General features: G+C 35.2%; 1 protein-coding gene and 1 non-coding gene across 6 annotated transcripts; both read left to right on the top strand.

Annotated features, from left to right (window-relative positions):
* The first annotated feature begins 252 nt into the window (after nucleotides 1-252).
* LOC136784478 (orexin/Hypocretin receptor type 1-like) lies at nucleotides 253-21,029 on the top strand. Of its 5 annotated transcripts, none has more exons than XM_066745138.1 (8): nucleotides 253-525; nucleotides 3,275-4,538; nucleotides 18,433-18,580; nucleotides 18,660-18,887; nucleotides 19,071-19,230; nucleotides 19,347-19,459; nucleotides 20,335-20,619; nucleotides 20,891-21,029. In XM_066745138.1, the coding sequence occupies exons 2-7, from the start codon at nucleotides 4,110-4,112 to the stop codon at nucleotides 20,610-20,612; spliced, it is 1,356 nt and encodes a 451-aa protein (XP_066601235.1). In that variant the 5' UTR covers nucleotides 253-525; nucleotides 3,275-4,109; the 3' UTR covers nucleotides 20,613-20,619; nucleotides 20,891-21,029. The 5 variants fall into 5 exon arrangements, with proteins under 5 accessions (XP_066601235.1, XP_066601234.1, XP_066601232.1 ...); XM_066745137.1 differs by having other exon boundaries at nucleotides 3,229-4,538; XM_066745135.1 differs by having other exon boundaries at nucleotides 3,139-4,538.
* LOC136784523 (U11 spliceosomal RNA) lies at nucleotides 6,388-6,521 on the top strand. Its single transcript, XR_010824423.1, has one exon. It is a non-coding gene; the product is annotated as a U11 spliceosomal RNA (small nuclear RNA).
* Nucleotides 21,030-21,071: the final 42 nt, after the last annotated feature.

Genomic DNA, 21,071 nt, shown 5'->3' with positions numbered 1-21,071 from the left:
TGACTGGAGTCGAGCGAAGTCGAGTGGAGCCGAGGCAAGCCGAGCAGAATTGAACAGCGTGAAATTTAAAGAGCGTTGAGAGACGGCGTGCTTTGATATCCATGCTGAACGCTGAACGTACCTTTTCCTATGGGCGTCGAGCAGAAAGCAGTAACCAGCAACGAGCAGAGCAAGCACCGGCACACAGCACGTCAAAACGACGCACCTTGGTTAGTCCTCTCGGCCATCCTCAGTTCTGCGGTGCCCGTCGACGCGTTCGCACCTACTCCGGACCTAAAATTTTCAGCGCTCCTATATATACTTTTTCACCGAAGCAACAAAACAGACCCACATATCGCACATATATATATATATATATATATATATTTCTCTGTATAAATTTTCAGTCTCGTCAGTGAAATTCTCTTAGAAAAAAAACTCTCCCCTCTCCTCTTATCACCTCTTCGTCCTCATCCTCGCTCGATGCAACATGCGCGAAAAGTAAGAAGGCGTGTATACCGGTCGACCAAACAATCGTCGGCGCTCGTAAGAAATTTTTATAGCTGTAATTCAGTGAGTGCTCCTGTAAATGATCAGTTTTCCTCGTTTTTTTTAATCAAATATATTGCTCCGGTATCGTTGTACAGTTAGAACTGTGCAAAATTATGTGCTATCCATGAATTTCCAGTATATGAAATTGTCCAAAGCCCCCGAGAGAAATGTATATATGTATCCTTGGTGCTTCCACGGTGTCATTGGGGAGAACCGTGGCGTATCATAATTAAACTCAAAGCAATCCGATGCCTCAACGAATGCTGCAGTTGAGAAGGTTTAGGAAAAGCTCGTGGCATCCTTCTTCAGCGTTGCTCGTTAACTCGAGTTTCTTGCAATTGCGGTGGCCAAGTCAGACTGAGCAGCTTTTAAGTCATTCCTTGACGGGAGACGAGTAGCTGAAGAGAGTAAAGGGAAAATCATTTTGTTATGTTAATGTTTTGGTATATGTTGCCATTGTGCCGTGTCATTGTATCAAACACGTAACGTGCTGTTGTGTGTTGACCTTTTTTCTCCTTATGCATAATATTATAAATATTTCTTATGCATAAATTGTCATTCTGGTATTAATTGCTAATGATGCAGCTTCGACCAGATTACAGGATTGCATTAACACTTTCTATAATGTGGAGTATAATTAATCCTGGCAGAACTTTCATTCATCGTCCCAAATGGGAAATAATAGAACCTTGTGTCCTATTGGTTAACCGTTATATAAAATTATATACGTTTCATCCGTCAAATCATCGAGGCATTAAAATTCCATAATTTATACCCAGTTGGTTCTTCCATAGCCTTTTATAAACGACGCACCATTGACGAAACATGATGCTCGCATCACGATAGTAACACACGCGGAATCCTCTGACACGCTTGTGATTAATCGATGCTAGACTCACACTCTCTTAACACGTGTCAGATACGTTTGGAAGGATCTGCTGGAAAATAAAAAATGTAAATCTGCATTGGTCACTTACGAGGCCTAAATATTCGCGCTTAACGATGGCCAAACGCGAGGCTGATATGAACATTGAATTTCAGTCGATTGGGCAAAAAAAGATGTGCTTCATCATTGTGTCATTTTAATCGTAACTCGACGTTTATCAACGACCCTTTGGCTTCGACTGTTCTTGACGTCCTTAGAACTCTTTACCCGCGCTTTTTTTATTAACTTGTAACTCACTTCACGAGCAGCGCAAGCATTTGGAGCAGCAAGAGTTTGCAAAGGAAATTAATGATAGATGAGTAATTGTTAAACAATAATGGCCTCTGTTAAAAATTGTCTGATACGCCACAGGTGTCTAATCAGAGCACGTACGTTATTTACGATATTGCAGTCATTGTTCTTCATTTTTTACCAAACCGTCTGGATGTTTCATTTATAAAATATTTTCGATCGTAAATTACTTTCGAAGCTATTACAACTTGGATCTGTAGCTTGATAATTGAAAAATGGTTTTTTATTGCAACGATCAATTTTGTTCAACTGTCTCTATGGGGTCTCTAAGTTTTTACACAGGGGTTTTATAATCATTTCTCAACGTTTCGATTGCTTCCACAGACAATCCGGAAAATCATCTTTGATCGACGTTTAATGGGATTAGGATAAAAATTAGGCGAGGAGGAGGAAGATGATTGTATCTCCCGTCCAAGTAATTAATCAAAGTTACTGTGTCATTCGTTCTCATCACTTCCGTGCCCTTCGCGAACGCGATCCAGTTTGTCTAAGTTTTGCAGCGAGAGTCCAACAAGTTTCTAGACGTTGACGAATGAAAAATATGAGCCGAAAGAGAAACAGCGAAGAGTCGGAGAGACGCGAGGCAAATGAATAAAATCAGGCTTGTGTGTGTGTATATATATATAAATAGAATCAAACATCCAATGGTTCACACTTGATAACTAGCAAATTTATATATTTTTTTAAAATTAATTTCATGTTGTCGCAGTTTTAACAATTTTTGTATCAATTTATGGGGAAGGACTGAGTAAATATTAAATTTCAATTTTCACGCTACAATATTTAATTAAGACGTTATAAAATATTTACGAAAGCGCCTCAACAGCCAATGTCCCGTGTATTCTTTCGGTTTATCTTTGCACGAACAATGAATTAATAAAATGTAAGAGGCTTAGGCTCTTAAGCTTAGGGGATGTATTTCCACTAGGGTGAAGCGTTCATCTCAACCCCAGACCAAAATCGGCATGATCCTTATTGTCAGTAGTTAAGCGTGTCTTGCAATACTTCATCATTTATCACTCGACGTCAATAATAGTAGTACATCTCAAGCAGCAAACCGCCTGTCAAAATTCGTCTTAATCCATAATACTTTCAGTAATAGTGGCAAAATGATACGTTCATTTTTCTCGGACGTATCGAGTATTTTTTAATAAGCAAGACTGATCATTTATAGGTACAAGGGTAAAGTGATTTTTTTTGCCATTAGGAAATGATTTTTTCGTTGATTTTAGTTTCTTGGTGTGTCTGAGATATAAAGAGGATTAATATTCCACGATATTTTTAATATATTCTGTAAAAATTGTTGAAACAGTTTCGTTGGCAGCATTTCGAAACTTGACGTTTTATATCTGCCATACATTTTTTAACAGTTAATGTATATTTGTGATAAATGGACAGCGAATTTCATCTTCTCAGTACATATACGTTATTTACCCAATGTGTTTTCAAATTGAATGAAGATGAGATAGAAAGATCCTTTGCATGGTTCGCCTCGTGGGAACTTAGAAGAAATGACTTTTACGATTCCAAGAGAGAAACATCGAACTGCCAAGGAACACGCACGAGTCTCCAACGTTTTACTACCACCGATTAATGAGAAATGAGAGTGAGGTGACTCGGACTTTCATCGGAAAAGCAAAAATCCATATATCTCAATTGAAGTCTCCACTAACGCTAGACATTTTTTTTTTCTAAATCAAAGAAGAAATATCCACCCCTAGACATTTTTACTGTACAAGTCAGTATGCACTAATCATGTAAAGATATTGCATAAATACAGTAGACTCAGTAGAGAATAGATCCCACGTAGAATTAGAGATTTTATTGGTTATGACAAAAAGAAATAATTTTACATTGCACGAAAAAATCCTAAAACACAATTAATCAAGGATCATCACACTTTCTCTTGGATCAATCAAACACTTCTATCAAGATTTGACTATTTGACAAGCGAAATATTGGAAAAAATTATCAGAATCGAATTACAGGATTAAGAATGCAGAAAAGATAAATATCGACGAGAAATTATTAATTAAAAAAAAAAACAAATTAAGTGGATGACTTTGTCACGTTTTGGACAATAAAGTAACGCGCAAGCGCGCAGATCAGATTGACTACACGAGAGTTAGAATGATTCACGAATCAAAGAAAAACTGAAGCACCTTCCAAAGACAGGTTCATTAAACTTGAGAATCTCATTAAGCTGTATTTACGGTTTACTTATAAGTTCACTCGTACACGTTATGTGGAGCAACAATAAGAGAAGATAAAAATTATTTGGTTGCACTCGAGGCCTGTACAAATTATTACTGCATATACAAGGAAACAGCAAGATTTCTTTATGAGATCTTTCATGAATATTTTGAGAGTCGTGTTAATCGTTTGGCCAATGACTACGACGTCACTCTCAATCGATGCCAATGACGATCCACAATACTATGTGCCTGGGTATGACTGGGATTACGAAAATATGACGACAGAAACGACCATTGAAGATTTAATAAATTACGTAACGCCGAAACTCTCCGATTGGATTTTGATTGTTCTTCATACGGTGGTTTTTGTGGTTGGTCTAGTCGGTAACTCCCTAGTATGCATAGCCGTGTACCGGAACCACTCGATGCGAAATGTCACCAACTATTTCATCGTTAATTTGGCCATTGGCGATTTAATGGTTATTCTCATCTGTTTACCTCCTACGGTTTTGTGGGACGTTACCGAGACATGGTTTTTAGGACTCGTGCTCTGCAAAATCATACCGTATCTTCAGGTAAGACTCTAGCATATATATAACGCATGTAGTGTCTCTTCTCTTAAAATCATATTATCTTTTTACTCTTATGACTGTTTTACCAAACGTACCACGCATCAATGTTTCAGTTTTTAAGCCTGTTTTCCAATAGATTCGATATCGTAAATAACAATTCAATCGCGTCAGATATAGCCGTTCTGTCATTTTTTGTAACACAGATATGCATAGTATGTAGGATTAAAGCAAACAAAAGTTAATGGAAGAATGGAGACAGATATGATAAATGAAAAACCGTCCAAAGAGAGTAATTTTTTATTTGATTTTCCTTCAAAGTTTGAAACTAATAAAATTATGCTTAGGTATTTGTTTCGCGTAGCTTCCGTTATAAAACTCTATAGGGATAGTTTTCTTATTTTGTAAGAATTAAAGGATGATTAGGTTTTTCTGTAGGGAAATAGGTGCTACACTTATTTATTGCATCGGTGTACAAGAAGCACGCGTTGAAGAATTTACTTTAATTCGAGGGTTGTATTAGGTTATTGAGAAAACAGTGGATATTACGTTTTTCACGTTTAAATTAAATTCGAGAGCGTGTAGTATTGAACAATCAGAATATGATGAAAGTTCGGTCTAAAGAATTTCTGATAAAGTTTGAGGAATTAAACATTCGTGCAATCTGTTTCCAATTAATTATTGTAGCAAAAGTAAATATACCAGCAAGCAATAATGATATGTATTATTTGAGAATAGTTTGGTACATATGTATATACGTGTGTATATAGATACGTTTAAAATAGAAAATATAAACGATTAAGTTTAGAATAGTATATAGAAAATAAATGTTTCATTCTAGTTTTCCTTTGCGAGTTTCCTGTTTGGACTGCTCTAAACGCACCTTCTCATCTATTTTAATTTCTCGACTAATTTTTATAAATGCTACTTTGAAAGATGCAAAAAATATCAACTTCTCAGCTTCTATTTTGTGGCTTTAATTTATTGATTCATATTACACACTGTCGAATTTATTATCATTTCGATGTCAATGATTTATCAAATTGTCGATCTATAATTTTTTCTATCTTTGTCTCTCTTTTTTAGTAGAAATAAAAATACTGAAAATGATTATGTTTATAGCTATGACGGTCGACGTCAAAGCGATTTAAATTTTTCGATAAACATTTTTATTCGACAACGAAGAGCTAAAAAACCTAGTAGCTTCCTACAGCTTCCGTAATTCGCTTAAGGCAGTTCCTCTTTGGCTCAGGTACCTTTCGACTAAATTTCCGGTGACACGGTCAATCATAATGGAGCGAGGTGAAATATTCCTTTAACTTTTTACCTTTTCAATAGAATTATCGCTCAACGCGGCCGTCATAGTGGAAATTTGAGAATTAATATATGGACGATTTAATAGATAACAAAACATATGACCGCGTCAGAAACTCTCCATCCAACGTTCAAACTTTTCGCTAACTGCTGCAGGTGACGCAATATTAATATGCTATCAAGGTCATCATTGTGCGCGCTCAATTTCGAATAAAAAAAAGCAATAATAATAAAAATATTTTTCTTCTCGCGAGCGGCAATACGATACTGCGTGATAATACAACACGTTATTATTGACTAAATTATAAATAAATAATAATTAAATAGTGGAAACTGTAATAAAACTTAAAAGAAAAAGTTTTACTGTAGAGGTTAACTCTCTAATTCACGCGAATGCTAGTACGCGTATTACGTGCAACAGCGTAAACGGTGATTTTAGTTCAAAGCTCAAACCGCTAGATGGCCATGCGAAGAAGCTTTTCTCGAGTATTATAATGCATTCGAAATTATATATCCTAGCACGGCGATGAGAGTCTTGTTTAAAAAGGGTGCTCGCTACTTCAATAGCGCGTTGGTTCGTTATCGGACCGGCGGGGTATGGCTATCAAGACATACCCAGTACGTAATTTTTGTGAACGTGAGGCTGTTGGCTGCCATTTTTGCACCGACGCCTCCACCAAAGGGTGGCTTAAGATTAATTCGTATTATACTGGTAATAAAGGTACTGCAATACAAATCAAATTATGCAAATTTTGTTGTAACAATATAATGAGGAAAATTGGTCCAATTTGTAAGATCTGACCACGTGTGTCAGTGTTGACAATCAAAACTTCAGATTTTTGCATATTAGTTTATACACGAATCCTGCCTAAATCAAACTGTTATAACAGCCCTTAATGTTTCTAATGTATGATGTAAGCTGATGAATTATTGATACAGATCAACTTAAAGATGCATATATGATCGATATTTATCTTATAAGACTATCGTCTTTAACATCGATTTTCCTATATCGTCTAAAACCTGTAGAGAAAAAAAATAATCTATGATTAAGACGGTCTGTGTTATTTGTTTGAATAAGATGAGAGATCAGACTATGAATACTGCCCTATAATTTACAATTATTTGACATTCTTACTAATTAAGAGTTGAATAAATTGGAAACTTACTCTCGCAGTCGACAGTTTCGATACTCGACATTAGTCATCCCAAATCATTACAAATGGAGAGTGTTCATGTGATATTCTAAGTAAAATACAGCACCTGGAGTTTTCCATAAGATTTCTAAAACTATATATAATATTGATATAACTGTTGTTCTCCTTAATTATTTTACAAACCAAAGTTTATTTTACTAATACTACACAAATATCGATTTGCTATCTAACAATTATACAATAGCTAATCGTAAAACAATTAATTAATTCACTTATAGTATTTCATATATTTTTATGCTTTATTGATCGGAAATGACAGTTCTTCTGTATCCACAATAAAAAAGTATTTTATGATCGATCCCTGTATACGTCGGCGAAATCCTAATAAAACCTTTATACTTACAGTTGCGCCTGATATATATATATATATAGTAACATAGTATATACATTTCGACCATTAACGGCAAATCAAGTGCAAAGCAATAAGTTCTCCAACCAAAGCCGTATGCAATTTCCAGCTCGGTTACCACGTTTTTAATTAATTGGAATTGCTCTAAGGAAAGTAAATAAAATTTATATGGTGTAAGAAATTGAATCGTTCTATCCGTGGTATAACGCAGTATATAAATTTTGCCTAGAAAATACAGAGTCAAGTTAGCTGAAATATAAAGGAATCAATTTCCTGTAGTACACGTGTAGTAGAATAACGTGATAAACCGACGCCGAGAAAAATATTTTCAATAGAAACTCTCGCTTATTAGCGGACGAAAAAATTCTGCAATTGCCAAGCCAAGAGTCTTATGAATGTAAACGCGGTATATCGTCTCACTTGAACTGCGTTCGCTCACTGACTTTTCGTTCAAAGAATGTTAACATTTTAGCGTGTGATAATAATGAATGACGTTAATAATAAATCACGCATTATAAAAAATTTGTACATACAAAAGCATTGTTTTCGAAAAAGTCACATATTACGTAGCTATAAGCGAAGCAACAAAAATTATACAGGAAAAATAAAGAGTGTAAAGGATTGAAAGAGATTTAAAATTTTGTGTAGTGCCATCTTGTAACTTATAATAATTATTCACATTTACTTCTGATACTGATAATGTACATTGCATATAGAGAAGCTTGCGCTGTGTGTCGATGGTCGCAAAAAATTTATAAATATATAGTTATATATATTTTTTTTGAATGGAGGCTTGATGAAAGGGTCAAGGAAATGGCACAAAATAAAAAATGATGCATATACAATTTCAGTAGCTCGTATGGAGAAAATTTCATATTAAGAAAAGTTTAGGATGACCGAAGAAAACTTTGGATAGGCCCAAATGCTTTTATATAGCCTATGGTCTGAATTCAGTTTATTTTGGAAATCGCAGCAAGCTGTGCGATCTTGCGCGTAATGAGAAGTAAAATCTAAATATAATTTGGCTCTTATACGCGTATCAAATGCGTACCTTCTATGTAATCGTATAAGTGCTATGGGTTTAAATTTATTTACCGAGTAGGAATAATGTAAGACTAAAAATTCACTGACTTTCGGTAAACGTCCAATTTAATTTCTTTTATTTAGATTAAGAACGGTTTTTGGTAATGAAGAGAAGGAGAGGGGGTGCGGTGGATACGAGGGTGTGAGGGTAAAACGATTTGAATAATGTGTCGAAGAATTTACTTTCTCGTATCGCCGGATAATAACTGCATTAAATCTATATAGCTACAGCGCGCACGCGCGTGTGCATGTGTGTGGGCGAGTGTGAGTGGCGAGAGCGTGCATGTGTGTGATCCCAAATGTAAATTAAACTTGTTATGAGAATCACCGCGAATATATTTACGGACTAACAGAATTTACTGTGTATTGGCATAGAGTACTCGCAGCACGTGTTAATATAATTTTTTCATTGCTCGTGGTAAATAAAAATTGTTACTAGGTGCACGTTCGAAATTCTTATCTTTCCTAGCGGTCTCCTTTAATCAGCCTTACGTATAAAATTGCATTTTTTAAATTACATTTGTTATACATTCATATATAAATTTTCATCCCGTTGTTCATTCGATAATAGGTGATGAACACTTACATAAAATATACAGATTTTAAATATATATTAATTATATAGCAAGAACGTAAATAAAACTATAAAAAAATTAATCTACGGTGAAACGAATCAAAGGGCAAATAAGCGTCTTAGTTCGTACTCTTTCTCTCTACTATACTGAATTAGTAAATTCGGTGTGTTTGCAAACACGAATAATAAAGCTTCTGTGAGTCATTGTATATATACCTACATGGATTATACATTACACTTTTCACGGTTATCACTTATCGACTTCACCACCCTAACTTGATGTTATCTAAAGTAGGTTTATCGTCCATTGTTCCACGAATGCTTTGGCAGTCTTATTACAACTCTTTGAAATAGAATTTGGAGATAAAGTCAGCATGGTGCAAGATTTTTAAAATTTGATACAACATTGCATTTGAAGTATGTTTTGTTTTCTAATTTTTTTTCTAGAAAAAAATTAAAACATTAATTACAATCATACGAAATTAATAGAAATAATTGCTAAAAATATTAAGAAAAGCACTTTTAGCTTTTGTAAAAGTATATAGCAGTTCTGTAATATACACAAAATATAAAAATTTCAGAATATATTGCAATTTTCCAGAATCAATGTAAACGTACGATTAAAACTGCATCGAAAGCCACTTAAAAGTGCATATTTTTTGATCTACTCGTAGGAAAAGTACATAATTAGGGTCACTCTTTGTAAAGCCCAGTGTCGACGAATGATCATTATCTGCATAAAAACGGTCGTTGGGAAAAATTCCCATATATTGCACGAGCTTCAATATAGCAACGCATCGGTCGCTACCGTTCGTCGTTAACGACTTTATTACCTATTTAGTAGACCAACAAAGAGACAAAGCTACCCTTACTTAGATACTGTCAAAGATGAACAGCATAAATGGTTCCATCATCATTGCAAATATAATATAATAGGGTCATCGCGTTACCGTCACATCTCACTATTTTCGCTTTGCTCACGTAAAAGCAGATAATTCATTCCACCCAACCCCCTTTATCGTTAGACACTTAACATGTACCTCACAGAGCATAATTGCTACTTTTCCAAATAATGATCTATTGCATATATCAAAGCAAAACCTTTTAAAGCTGGCCATCAGTTATAAGTACACGTTGCGAAAATATAAACAGAGTCGATAAATTAATCTAATGTCTATACATGTATTATCTATTCCAAACTATAGAGAAAACGAAGGATCCTTGTATAAAATAGAACCACAGACATCATCACGAAAGATGAGATGGAAATAAACGATCAAAGGAAAAAATGCTCGTACACTATATAAAAGCTGCAATTATGATGAATAACGATGAAAAGTAACTAAAAAAAAAATGAGCCGTTTTGTTGGTTTTATTTCTATGGCGTATTTATGTGGACAAACGGAAACGGAACGAAATGGAATGGGAGCATAGGAAAGTGCATGTTTTCACGGATAACGCATAAAACCAAAGAGCTGGCCATTAATATGGCAATAACATCATAAGCCTTGTGCTGATTCTGCAAATTAAACTTTAAGTCGAATGTTTATTTGCGACGCAATTCTCGTCTCTGAGAATTAATAAAAATGTATGTTATTTATTCAAAAATTAATCTTATATTATTTTCACTCGGTGCTGTAGAAGTGTCAAAGTCATATTTTAGATTGAATAGTTTAATGCACGAACGATGGAACCTCCTCGCGTCCAGTTCATTATGATCGACCAAATCTATGTTAAAACGTGATAATGAATCTCCCTGGGAAATCTCCCACGCACATTTGTGGTGGGAGCTCGATATATATATATATATATATATATATATATATATGTATAAGTTGATCGTCATATAATTAGGCAGTAAAATGAAATGCAATACAATTGCGTTAATACACCGTTACTGAATATTAAGCAACAACGCAGAATATCTTTAATTTTCTAATAAGACATCTCGAAAAATCTTCGACAATAACGATTAATCTCGTGTTGGTAATTATATTTTGCTTACCATCGTATTACGTGAGAAATCTTTCTCGCGGTGAATGTTATCGTGAAAGGAGGAAAAAGATATTGTTTTTGAATCGAAAGCTTCCATAAGTAGCTTTCATCATTTTTCTAGCCTCTCAATTTGAGGAAAGTTTAGACGTGCTGTAACGTTACAAAGTTACATTTTTATCCAATCATCTTTCTTTGCTTACTTTGGCGAGGGAATATTTCTCTTCAAACTCTCCGGAACATTATTTGAGCAGAGAAAGGAAATATCCAATTGAAAAATGTATAAATTTGCGACGTCTCTTAAGTGACCGCTAGTTATAGTATTTTTCTCAGTTAGTCGATGATCAACGTCCCCCCGTCCATTTAGCTTTAAGACTTGGAACGTATACGTTTGAATAATTATATAGTTATCGAGAGTTTTTCTTAAAGTTATTATCCTTAGAGAACTCAAGCTTTTCACTTTTCAAATAAGTTTGAATGTATTAAAGTGATTCACTGGGAAGCTTATTGTAACAAACTTCAAATATTTTACTGGCAACTAATCTAAAAATGCTTTTTAAAAATACATTAAAATTCTAACGATAAAGCAGTGCAGTTAATTATACGATTACTAAGATTTATTCATCGAATCAATATTTGCCAAAAAGAATCTCGTATTATATTTTGATTATATACTTCTCCTAGACCTATAACCTTTTATTTTATTTAAACTGTTATAATGATAATTAATTTCCATTCAACTTAATTTAAATCAACTCTTTAACGCCGATAGTATCATAATTACGTAATTTGATATAGGGCCAGGCAAGGAAGTTTCTACGCTTCATTTGCACTGCGTTACACTTCAATGATGCAAAGGTTGGGTAACTGACCAACTTTAAAATTCTCTAGAGCTTAAACTACTTTACAGAAGGACTGGTAATTATCGGTTTTAGAGTAGCCGATACTACTAGAAAGTCCGACGGGAGTACTTGTGGCGTTTAAATTACTTACAACCGCACATACACGCGTGCTGCTTATGATACACGATAAATGCAACTACTACGTGCCTCTCGCTCCTGCATGTAATTTCTGAAGCGAAACGATATTTCGATGTATTACTGCCATATTTTTCTATAAAATATATATATAATTACTTTCCAACTCCTGGAAATAATCTTTTGAAAAATTATCTCTAATTTTATTTAAGACAAGAAATTTACTATATACACCAACACTCTACCAGAACCTGACAAAAGCATGCTGCTCGATTCCTCTTCGTTCCTTTTTTCCTGCTATTCGTTCAACTCGCCAACGCACATGCTACTCTGCGTTATAGCATGTGACATTTGCGCTCTACCGTTATTGCTCGCCTCCCTCAAGTCCCATCGAGCTAAAATAAAGTGCAAAACATAAATAACTGACTGTTACCATTGCAAGAAAAGCCTTGATGGTCATAATTATTATATTTCCTTTTTATGCAATTTTGCAAGGATTTCGAAGCTTTTATATGTTTAGGTTCGAGTACCGATAATTTTCACGGGGGAAAATAAGCGAAAGAATGTTTCAATACACAAGACTATTAACGAATTTTCCGGAATCGACTTTTCCCAATGAGAAGAGATTCAGTCGCCACGCAGTGGAGTTCTGGGCGTTATTAAGCTCGTAATTATCAGTGGCCTCAGGACAGAATAGACCAGCGACTATACTGGACGGAAAACGAGGTCGTGCGATTGAACGGTGGAAGGATATGAAGAGAATCCGGAAAAAGGATTGTGAAAGTCGCGGATAACGAACCATCTAACTGCAAACACGTCGAGTGCTTTCGTATCTTTTCCGAGCCTGCATCCGGAAAGGTGAACATCGCTGCTCATCCATGAAAAATGATATTTCACTTGGAATACGCATCTATCTCTGTATTTAATCGTACCTATGAATTTTTCAAAGACACGCTAGCCCGGAATTGCTTCACCACTCTTTGCTCAGCGCAATCTTCGATAATGAGCTTACATTCAGTACGTTTCATCGTGCATGGGCTTAACATTTGAAACCTTTAATATTTTGAGGTTTTGCGGTTTTACTTTATTTTTAAAAATTCAATCAGTTAATTATTTTCTTGTATCTGAATGTATATCATTCTAAAGAATCTATAGCAGGCATTTTTTAAATAAAGTAAAGAGTAGTTTTCTCAATACAGAATTGAAAATCAATAAGGAAATTGGGCACTTTTATTATTATTTATACATTTTATAAGTTTTTGTTAGATTTCGGCCGAGCTTAGTCTACGGTAAATTATACAATTGTGCGAGAGATAACATGTTTTATAGCTTATAATGCTGAATGAAAAGAGGGGAACCAAGTTTTAATATTTATCGTTTTTTTTATCACTCTTTCGAACTAACTTACTAACAAATGTATCGAAGTATTCCCAAGTCGACTTGCAGCTATGCTGCATCTAGAGCGTTATATTAATTCGGATCACGCATCTTATTTAAATCAACTGCTTCACGTATATTGAATATTAATTGTTTTATATAATAGATATTTGGTAAAATCAATAGAACAGTCCTTGTATAGCAGAGTGTTTTCAAGTTTCCACTAAGTCAAAAAATTTTCAATGAGATTATTGTCTCTGAAATTCTACGTCTTACAGTCAACAATAAACAAATGAACAAATGAAATTAATAATTATAAGAGTGATATATAAAAACTGATTAAAAAGTGTAAATTAAATTTTCAAACATAATCAAAGTGCGTTATAACAAAATGTAGGTATATATAGTGTAAAAATTTAATAAACGTAATCAATTCACCATCATCCCTTAGGATAATTTTTATCGTCAATATTTGGCGAGCCGGAAAAGATCTCTCTTTTATTTTCTAGTAAAAGTTTTCACGTGTTTTTTTCCAATCTCAATTAGTAGACGTGACTATCTCACGTAGAAGTACCATATAGTTGTGTGCTTTTTTTGCTTCTTAACAAATCGAATTTGAAATGATTTCGTGGGTATTTGTGCAGCATACACAAAGTAGATCACGTTTTAATTAAATCGCAGTTATCTATCCATCGAACCCTCACAACTGTATTTGGCATATATGTCGTCGGTAGATTCGGAGTAAAGGGGCGCGAACACCACTTGAGCTTTTACGTATTGATCCTCCTTCGATCGAGGTATCCACGACGTTCCATACTTATTAGTAATCGGATTGCGTAACCAGAACATTTCGTGCCGAGTGTATAAGCTGTAGTCATGCATAAACTTCGAAAGTGCCAAGATCATAATTATTTATACAATCCACGCCTTTAAATTACTTTCTCACCTTGTCCCTTCGTGCACTCAATGATATATTATACGGGGATCGGAAAATCTAAGGGATTATGTTTAATAGGATTGTTAACCAGTAGTGTCTACTAGGATAATTTACGGTTTGCACAGCGTCACTGTTTCTCATTGCTCAATTTAATTGTTATTCCCATTAAGTATATTAATCACGATTCGATATATCAACAACTTAAATCACAAAAAAACCTCAACTGCACAAACCGTAACCATCACAATTATCCCAACTACCACTAGTTGGCAACCCTAATTGTGTGTCTATTTCAAACTCTCGTCAGATTCTGAGCCGCTGTGATAAATCTTCCAAAACCACAACGCGACGGAAGATTAATTGGATTCCAAAGTGGTAAATTAAATGATCCGCAAAGTAACAATGACTCGTGTACTCTGCAACTTGTTTGTTTTAGATTGAAACTTTTCATTCAAGGGAATCAGTTTTTCAAAATGTTCAGGAGCCTCTGTTCCTTCGAGAGAATTATCCGAAAGTTTCGTTTCTCTTCGATAGTGTAAGAGATTCTATGGACTCTCTCAGATGGTCCCTTTAGTCTGAGATTGAGGAGACGGTATCGGCTCCAGAATTATTTGCACGAATGCTCCAATTCTGATGCTTAAGAAGAGCTTTATCCAAGGTCTTTAATCATGCCGTACTTAGGTACAGGACGATTACCTCGTAAACAAAGTATATTACTATTCTAATAAAACAAAACGCCATTTTTTTTCCTCTTAACGTCTTTTTTTATTGCTTTTCATCTTTGATATTAACAACGCATTAATATTCCTTTCCCTTCTCTGATAACTGATTTTATCAACGAATATACTTTTCAATCTAAACAATTGATACGCGTAATTTAAGCACGCATATGTTCCTCCATATACGAAAATTATATGATCTGTTTGCAAATACAAAGCTGATGAGCAGCGCTGTAAAGAACATTAGCATACGTGCTTTATTTTTATTAATTTATACATACATTTACAAGTATAATTTATTTGACTACAGATACACAGTATAATTAATATAATCAATTAACGACATTTGCATTTGAATTATATTGTAATTTACATTTAATTTATATCACTGTTCTTTGTTGTGTATTAGTGTATCGTGATGTAATATATGATCTTACACTCGTCTATTGCAGGCCTCTTGTAGCTGTACCACTAAATTACTGTACCATGCCTTGTAAAAAAGTGATATAAAATTTTGATGTCTTTACCGAGAGGGTTGGCATACATATACTTTATTGTCGAGGTCACACGTGGTTGTTTATAAATATTCAAAGAGATAAAACGATATCGAAAGAGAAATTAATTGACTGTGGTACTAGGGTCCAGCGGTATAGTAGCGAGGAAGTAGTAGAGATTCCTCGACGAACCAACGATCCAAAAATAATGTCAATATTTAAATTTAGGAAATAAGAAAAAGAAGAGATTATTCCTCGTGTATCCGTGCAACCCCTTATCTATACGTCTCGCTCTTATTACCATTCTGCTTCCGGGCAATAAAACTGGTCGTTTTAAAGTTAGAAAGCAATTACCGGTGAAAAAACCTGCGATGAATAATTATATGACCTCAATTGAATCTCGCTGTTTAAGGGGGAAACAATTTTCTGCTTTATTGCAATTTAGACGTTGTTCGCGGGATAAATTCATGAAATTCTAGTCGAGTCGTCGTTGAATTTGTCAAATGATGATATACGAGTTGAGAATAGTCGTAGATTGTCGTGGAGAGTGTCACTGAGGTCGAAGAAAGCTCGGAAGAGAAAGGGTTGGGGTAGCGTAGTAAGCAGCTTGTGTGTAGCTCGGAAACAACAAAAATGAAAACATCCGTGGGATAAGCACGTCGTGCAGCAGCAATTGCTCTGGAAATTGATGGTCCATTGCTCTCTGAGTAATCGTCAGTGGCGACTCGCTAGGTTCGCTTTAATGTTTATCGTCGAGCCGGTATTACGTAAATTTTCCTTGGACCATGACAATTCAGTAACATTCTGATGCTACCCTGGCACGTTCCATTTTCTTGCAAATGGAAGACTCGAAATATACTTGATCGAATTTGCATCTGATTTCAGGGAAGGTTCGCGAAGACCCATCGATAATCTCGCGACACTCTTTGTCGTACCGAATTAAACCGCCATTAAGCCGAAGGGACAATAATGAATAATTTATAGTCGATTCTCGTATTTTTCCAATTCGGTGTTTTGTTATCTGATTGGGAGAGAAACTGCTGCAGGCTCGCGTTTATCGTACGATACGTAGTGGCTTCGTTAAGGAACAGGAAGATATGGGGGGGGGGGGGGGAGGTATAGGTAAATGTTACAGCATTTGGCTTTGACTCCTTGCAGTGATATTGAGTAACGTTTAATTAGACAAGCGTTGTTCCGGCAAAAGACAAAGGGCTGCAGGTAACAACACACAGAAGCAACAGAATCTCTATTCATTTTCCACGGACGAACTACGGCGTACCACTGTCGATACAAACTAATCGAAGCAGCACGTGCTGACACATGTGCTGGGAACAGAATTAGAATCAGAATCGCTAGACACATAGTAGAGGTAGAAAGCTCACAACAGGTTTCCCTCGTGATTGTGGATTATGCCTTTGGGACCACGTAACGCTGCTTGCAACCCCATAACTCCTACCCAGCCGCAGCTATACATCCATAAGACTAAGGCGCTGGCCCCTTATGACGTCATCAATTTTGATTCCCCACCGCTTCCATTTAAAATAAAAATAAACAATAAAATATACTTTTCTCTCTCTCTCTCTCTCTCTCTCTCTCTCTCTCTCTCAATCTCTATCTCGTAATGGCAGTGAAATCCAGTAAAATTTATGTTTATCCGCATTGATGAATAAGAACTACTACAGCGTGGGCGTGCAGTGTATAACGGAGCTTCGTCTCTGATAAAAAGCACTTAACGCGAAGTGCATGCTGAATGATCAAAATGATGCTCAATCAAAGTGACAGTTTGCGTAACAATACTTTCAAAGTCATAAAGCGCTTTCAATCTTTTACGTCCAAGTAGCACGTTTTTCCTGCGTTGCAAAGAAATCTAATTCCAAACTAAACATTAATTTATCGTGCACCATATTTTTAATTCCACGAGATTGTTTATGATGAATTTTTTACGATGAAAAGTGTAATATCCAAGTGTTTGTGTAATGATCTTTTAAAGGGACGCGTTCTTGGATGATTGACTCGATACTAGAATTAAAAATGGATTTTCTGACAAATATTTGAAAATGTCTATTTATAGATTGCCTTTACTCATTTAAGCCGCATAACCTATATCGTTAGTCTACCTTCGTAAGAAATAGTGCGAACCGTTTTCCTCTAATTTATTTTCATTCGTCTCTAATGAATATGCAATTGCTACGCATTAAAATACACATTTACAACACCTGCATGAATATATACGAAAGAAAGATTTTTATTAAACAACTTAAGGCGATCTAATTTCCAACATCGGACGCGAATTGCCAGTTTACAACGCTGCATATTTCACTATATATATATATATAGGATACGAAATAGAAAACCGCGAAAGAGCTCGTATGGCAAAGTGATGAGGTTTACCGCTTATTATTATTATCTCATCATCGTTATTAGCATAAAGTACCAATGATCGCGTGCCTCTCCGCGAATACTTTTCGTTTTATCAGCATTAAACTGCACGCGTTTTTGCTGTCGGTCAACAGCTATTATATATAATAACAAATATTCGACCTTCGTCCTTGAACCAAAGCCAGTTTCTAATTGTCCGAGAAATAATTGCAACTCGTTGAATGTTTGTAATAATAGCAAAGCACGTATTATTTTTCGAACAGTCTCGTCCTTTTTTGCGTTGGCTCTGAATTCTGCTACGATTGGGATTTAGATTCAGCTGATGCATGAATTTCTTCGGCGCACCAGTCGCAGCAATTTTGCGTTTAACGAAAGCAGGAAAAGGGGAAATATAATAAAATTCTGCTCTCGTAATTCTGTTATAGATTTTAAAGAAAACATTGCGTGAAATTTATCTAGGGTGTGTGTCGTTGTTTCGCAATTTTCAGACTGTCTCGGTATGCGTCAGCGTCTTAACGTTGACGTTCATCTCGATTGACCGATGGTACGCTATATGCTTCCCGCTGAGATTCAAGTCAACACCTGGAAGAGCAAAAGTCGCAATCGTCGTTATTTGGGTGATCGCATTGTTGTTCGGTAATTAATTTGCACGGATTATTTTTTATCAGTCACCACACGCTTTTCATTGAATGAAATTATCACTTGATCTGTTTAGATACTCCAGAGCTGCTGGTCTTGAGTACGTACAAGCCAAAGAAAGCGGAAATAGACGACACTATTCTACTGACTCAATGCGGATACGTAGGCTGGGCGCCTAACACCGTCGCAACTTTCCTGATAATTAAATTCATCGTTTTGTACATTGGACCACTACTTTTCATGAGCGTCGCATACTGGCAGATAGTGCGAGTTCTTTGGCGAAATAACATTCCAGGACACAATTGTAATTAAATAAATATATGTTATAAACTGTAAAATATTTATAATTTTCTAGCTAGTTAATTTTGTTAATGATTATTCTGTTTTTTGTCTTATTACTTGCTATTTTATTGCTTTAAAATCTTAACGAATGCTGAAACTTACCAAAACGTGATTTTACTATTCGTTTGAATTATGTTTCATGCAGTGTCCACTCGAATGTGCCATATGAGCGAAATACCTCAATCTGGAGGTGGAAATCCCGAGGGCCAATTAAAATCTCGACGTAAAGCAGCCAAGATGCTGGTGGCTGTTGTTCTTACCTTTGCTCTATGCTGTTTGACTGTCCACGTAATCAGTATAGTAGAGTAATACATTATTTTTTTCTAATAAATTAATGACAAACACGTAATGAATTATTTTAAGAGATTGCGTTACTCTTCACTATATAAATAATTATAATAATTTTCTCTGATTACTTTAGGAACCTCGTTGAGCTCTCAGCAGACCCATGGCTATTATTCACAAATTCTTTATCACATTGGCTATATTACCTGAATAGCGCGCTTAACCCAGTAATATACAACTTCATGAGCGGTAAAATTCAAAGATATAATGTTTCTATTTCTTATCAATTTCATTGTACTATTGATAAGCCAATCTCACATTTTATGTGCGTGCTCGTACGATCTCGCTTGACGCATCGATTATCCTTAATTAATGTTACTATGCTCAAAATGCATCCACTGCACAGTGTTGTATAAAGTTGATGGAGTCGAGGAAACGAGATAAATTATTAATTAAACAGAAATAGGATGATAGGATTAAAAATATGTTTAAAAAAGTCGCGCTAGAAAATTCTTAAGATACGGGAAATTATCATGTTCTGTTAAATAATCAATATAATAGACAATAATTACAATTTCTTTATTAATCATAACAAAGGACATCTTATTGTTACAATAAAGATGGGTAAAGAGTTTCGTGACGTTTTGAAAATCAAACTTCTATACGTAGAGTTATTGAAATAAAAAATCGATATTACTCCGTCAAAATGATTTTGTTGATCTATCGGGTTGTTGGGAAAGTCATGACGCATTTTCATAACGTAAAGCGATTGAATAATGCGTCATGACTTTTTCGACAAGCTAATAGCAAAGGAAGTAGAGCTATCACGATCATACTTAATCCATTAAGAGATTACACGGATACGTTTTCCTGCAATTTAAATAATCGTTAAAAAAAAAAAGACTTCTCATTCGTAACGTCGATAACAAAAAACTGAATATTTCGTCTATTATTCTTAAGGAACACGATTTACCTGCTCTCAAAAAGCAGATTATTCGATGACGATTAGTAAAAATGAAAATTTAAAGCGATGTATTGTATACATTTATTACATTTCGCATCACTAAAGTTTTGTCCATTCCACTCTAAAGTACAAAGTAGAAATTTTTCGATTGTGTTTGCAGGTAAATTTCGGAAAGAATTTAAGCGTACTTTCCGAGATTGCAAAACTAGCAACATAATGAGCGGTCGGCGGCCAACCCAAATGAGCAATTACACATACACAGCAAACGGGTATCGGCCAACTTTGCAAGCTCGTCGCGAGCCTTCCTGCCATTCGATGTTTCAACTCTCGAGGAAAAGGTCTCGTAGCATTCATTTGCGATTGGAAATGACAGAAACAAACTTTGGCGGATCCAGTACAATCAAGGATAACGATACTCAGAAAATTGAATATGCTTAGAGAGAGGGTGAGCTTACCAAATTATAACGTAGATTTCTAGGCGCAATCTTTCTTATTCGTTTCCAGTCTGTATTCGATGATTTAAGAGAGCTCTCGTGTTCCTTAGGAAAATAAATAAATGATCGTATATAAAAGAATTTTTTGTCTAATATTTCTCTCCTTCATTACAGGCTACCCATTATTGAAGTTTTATTTTAATTATTGGAAGAAAAGTTTATTATTCGATTGGTATATAATAGTTAAAGCATTATTTGAACGTTGTTTGTTTCTTGTTACAGGAAAATTTCGAAAAGAGTTTAGGCGCAGTATTTGCTGTCATCGCAATAGCTCTTCTCGTATTCGCGGCTCGTATAATCCCGTAGGAAGATTGCGATATCCCGAGCCCAGATCAAGAACCACTACCAGATCTATTCCAACTACTACGATGAACAACAGCAATTATATTCAACGAAGCACCGA

The sequence above is a fragment of the Prorops nasuta genome, unplaced genomic scaffold, assembly GCF_024137725.1.
Source record: "Prorops nasuta isolate Cenicafe-Biocafe unplaced genomic scaffold, Cenicafe_Pnas_1.2 PNAS00059, whole genome shotgun sequence".
Classification (NCBI taxonomy): Eukaryota; Metazoa; Arthropoda; class Insecta; order Hymenoptera; family Bethylidae; genus Prorops; species Prorops nasuta.
The sequence above is the reverse complement of the archived record's forward strand: the minus strand, read 5'-3'. Positions and strand labels throughout refer to the sequence as shown.

What these genes read in the sequence shown, in the direction of transcription:
- LOC136784478 (XM_066745138.1), top strand. Translation starts at nt 4,110, where the DNA reads ATGAGATCTTTCATGAATATTTTGAGAGTCGTGTTAATCGTTTGGCCA. An exon ending in AAATCATACCGTATCTTCAG is followed by an intron (nt 4,539 to 18,432) that starts GTAAGACTCTAG and finishes CGCAATTTTCAG; the next exon opens with ACTGTCTCGGTATGCGTCAG. An exon ending in TAACATTCCAGGACACAATT is followed by an intron (nt 18,888 to 19,070) that starts GTAATTAAATAA and finishes TGTTTCATGCAG; the next exon opens with TGTCCACTCGAATGTGCCAT.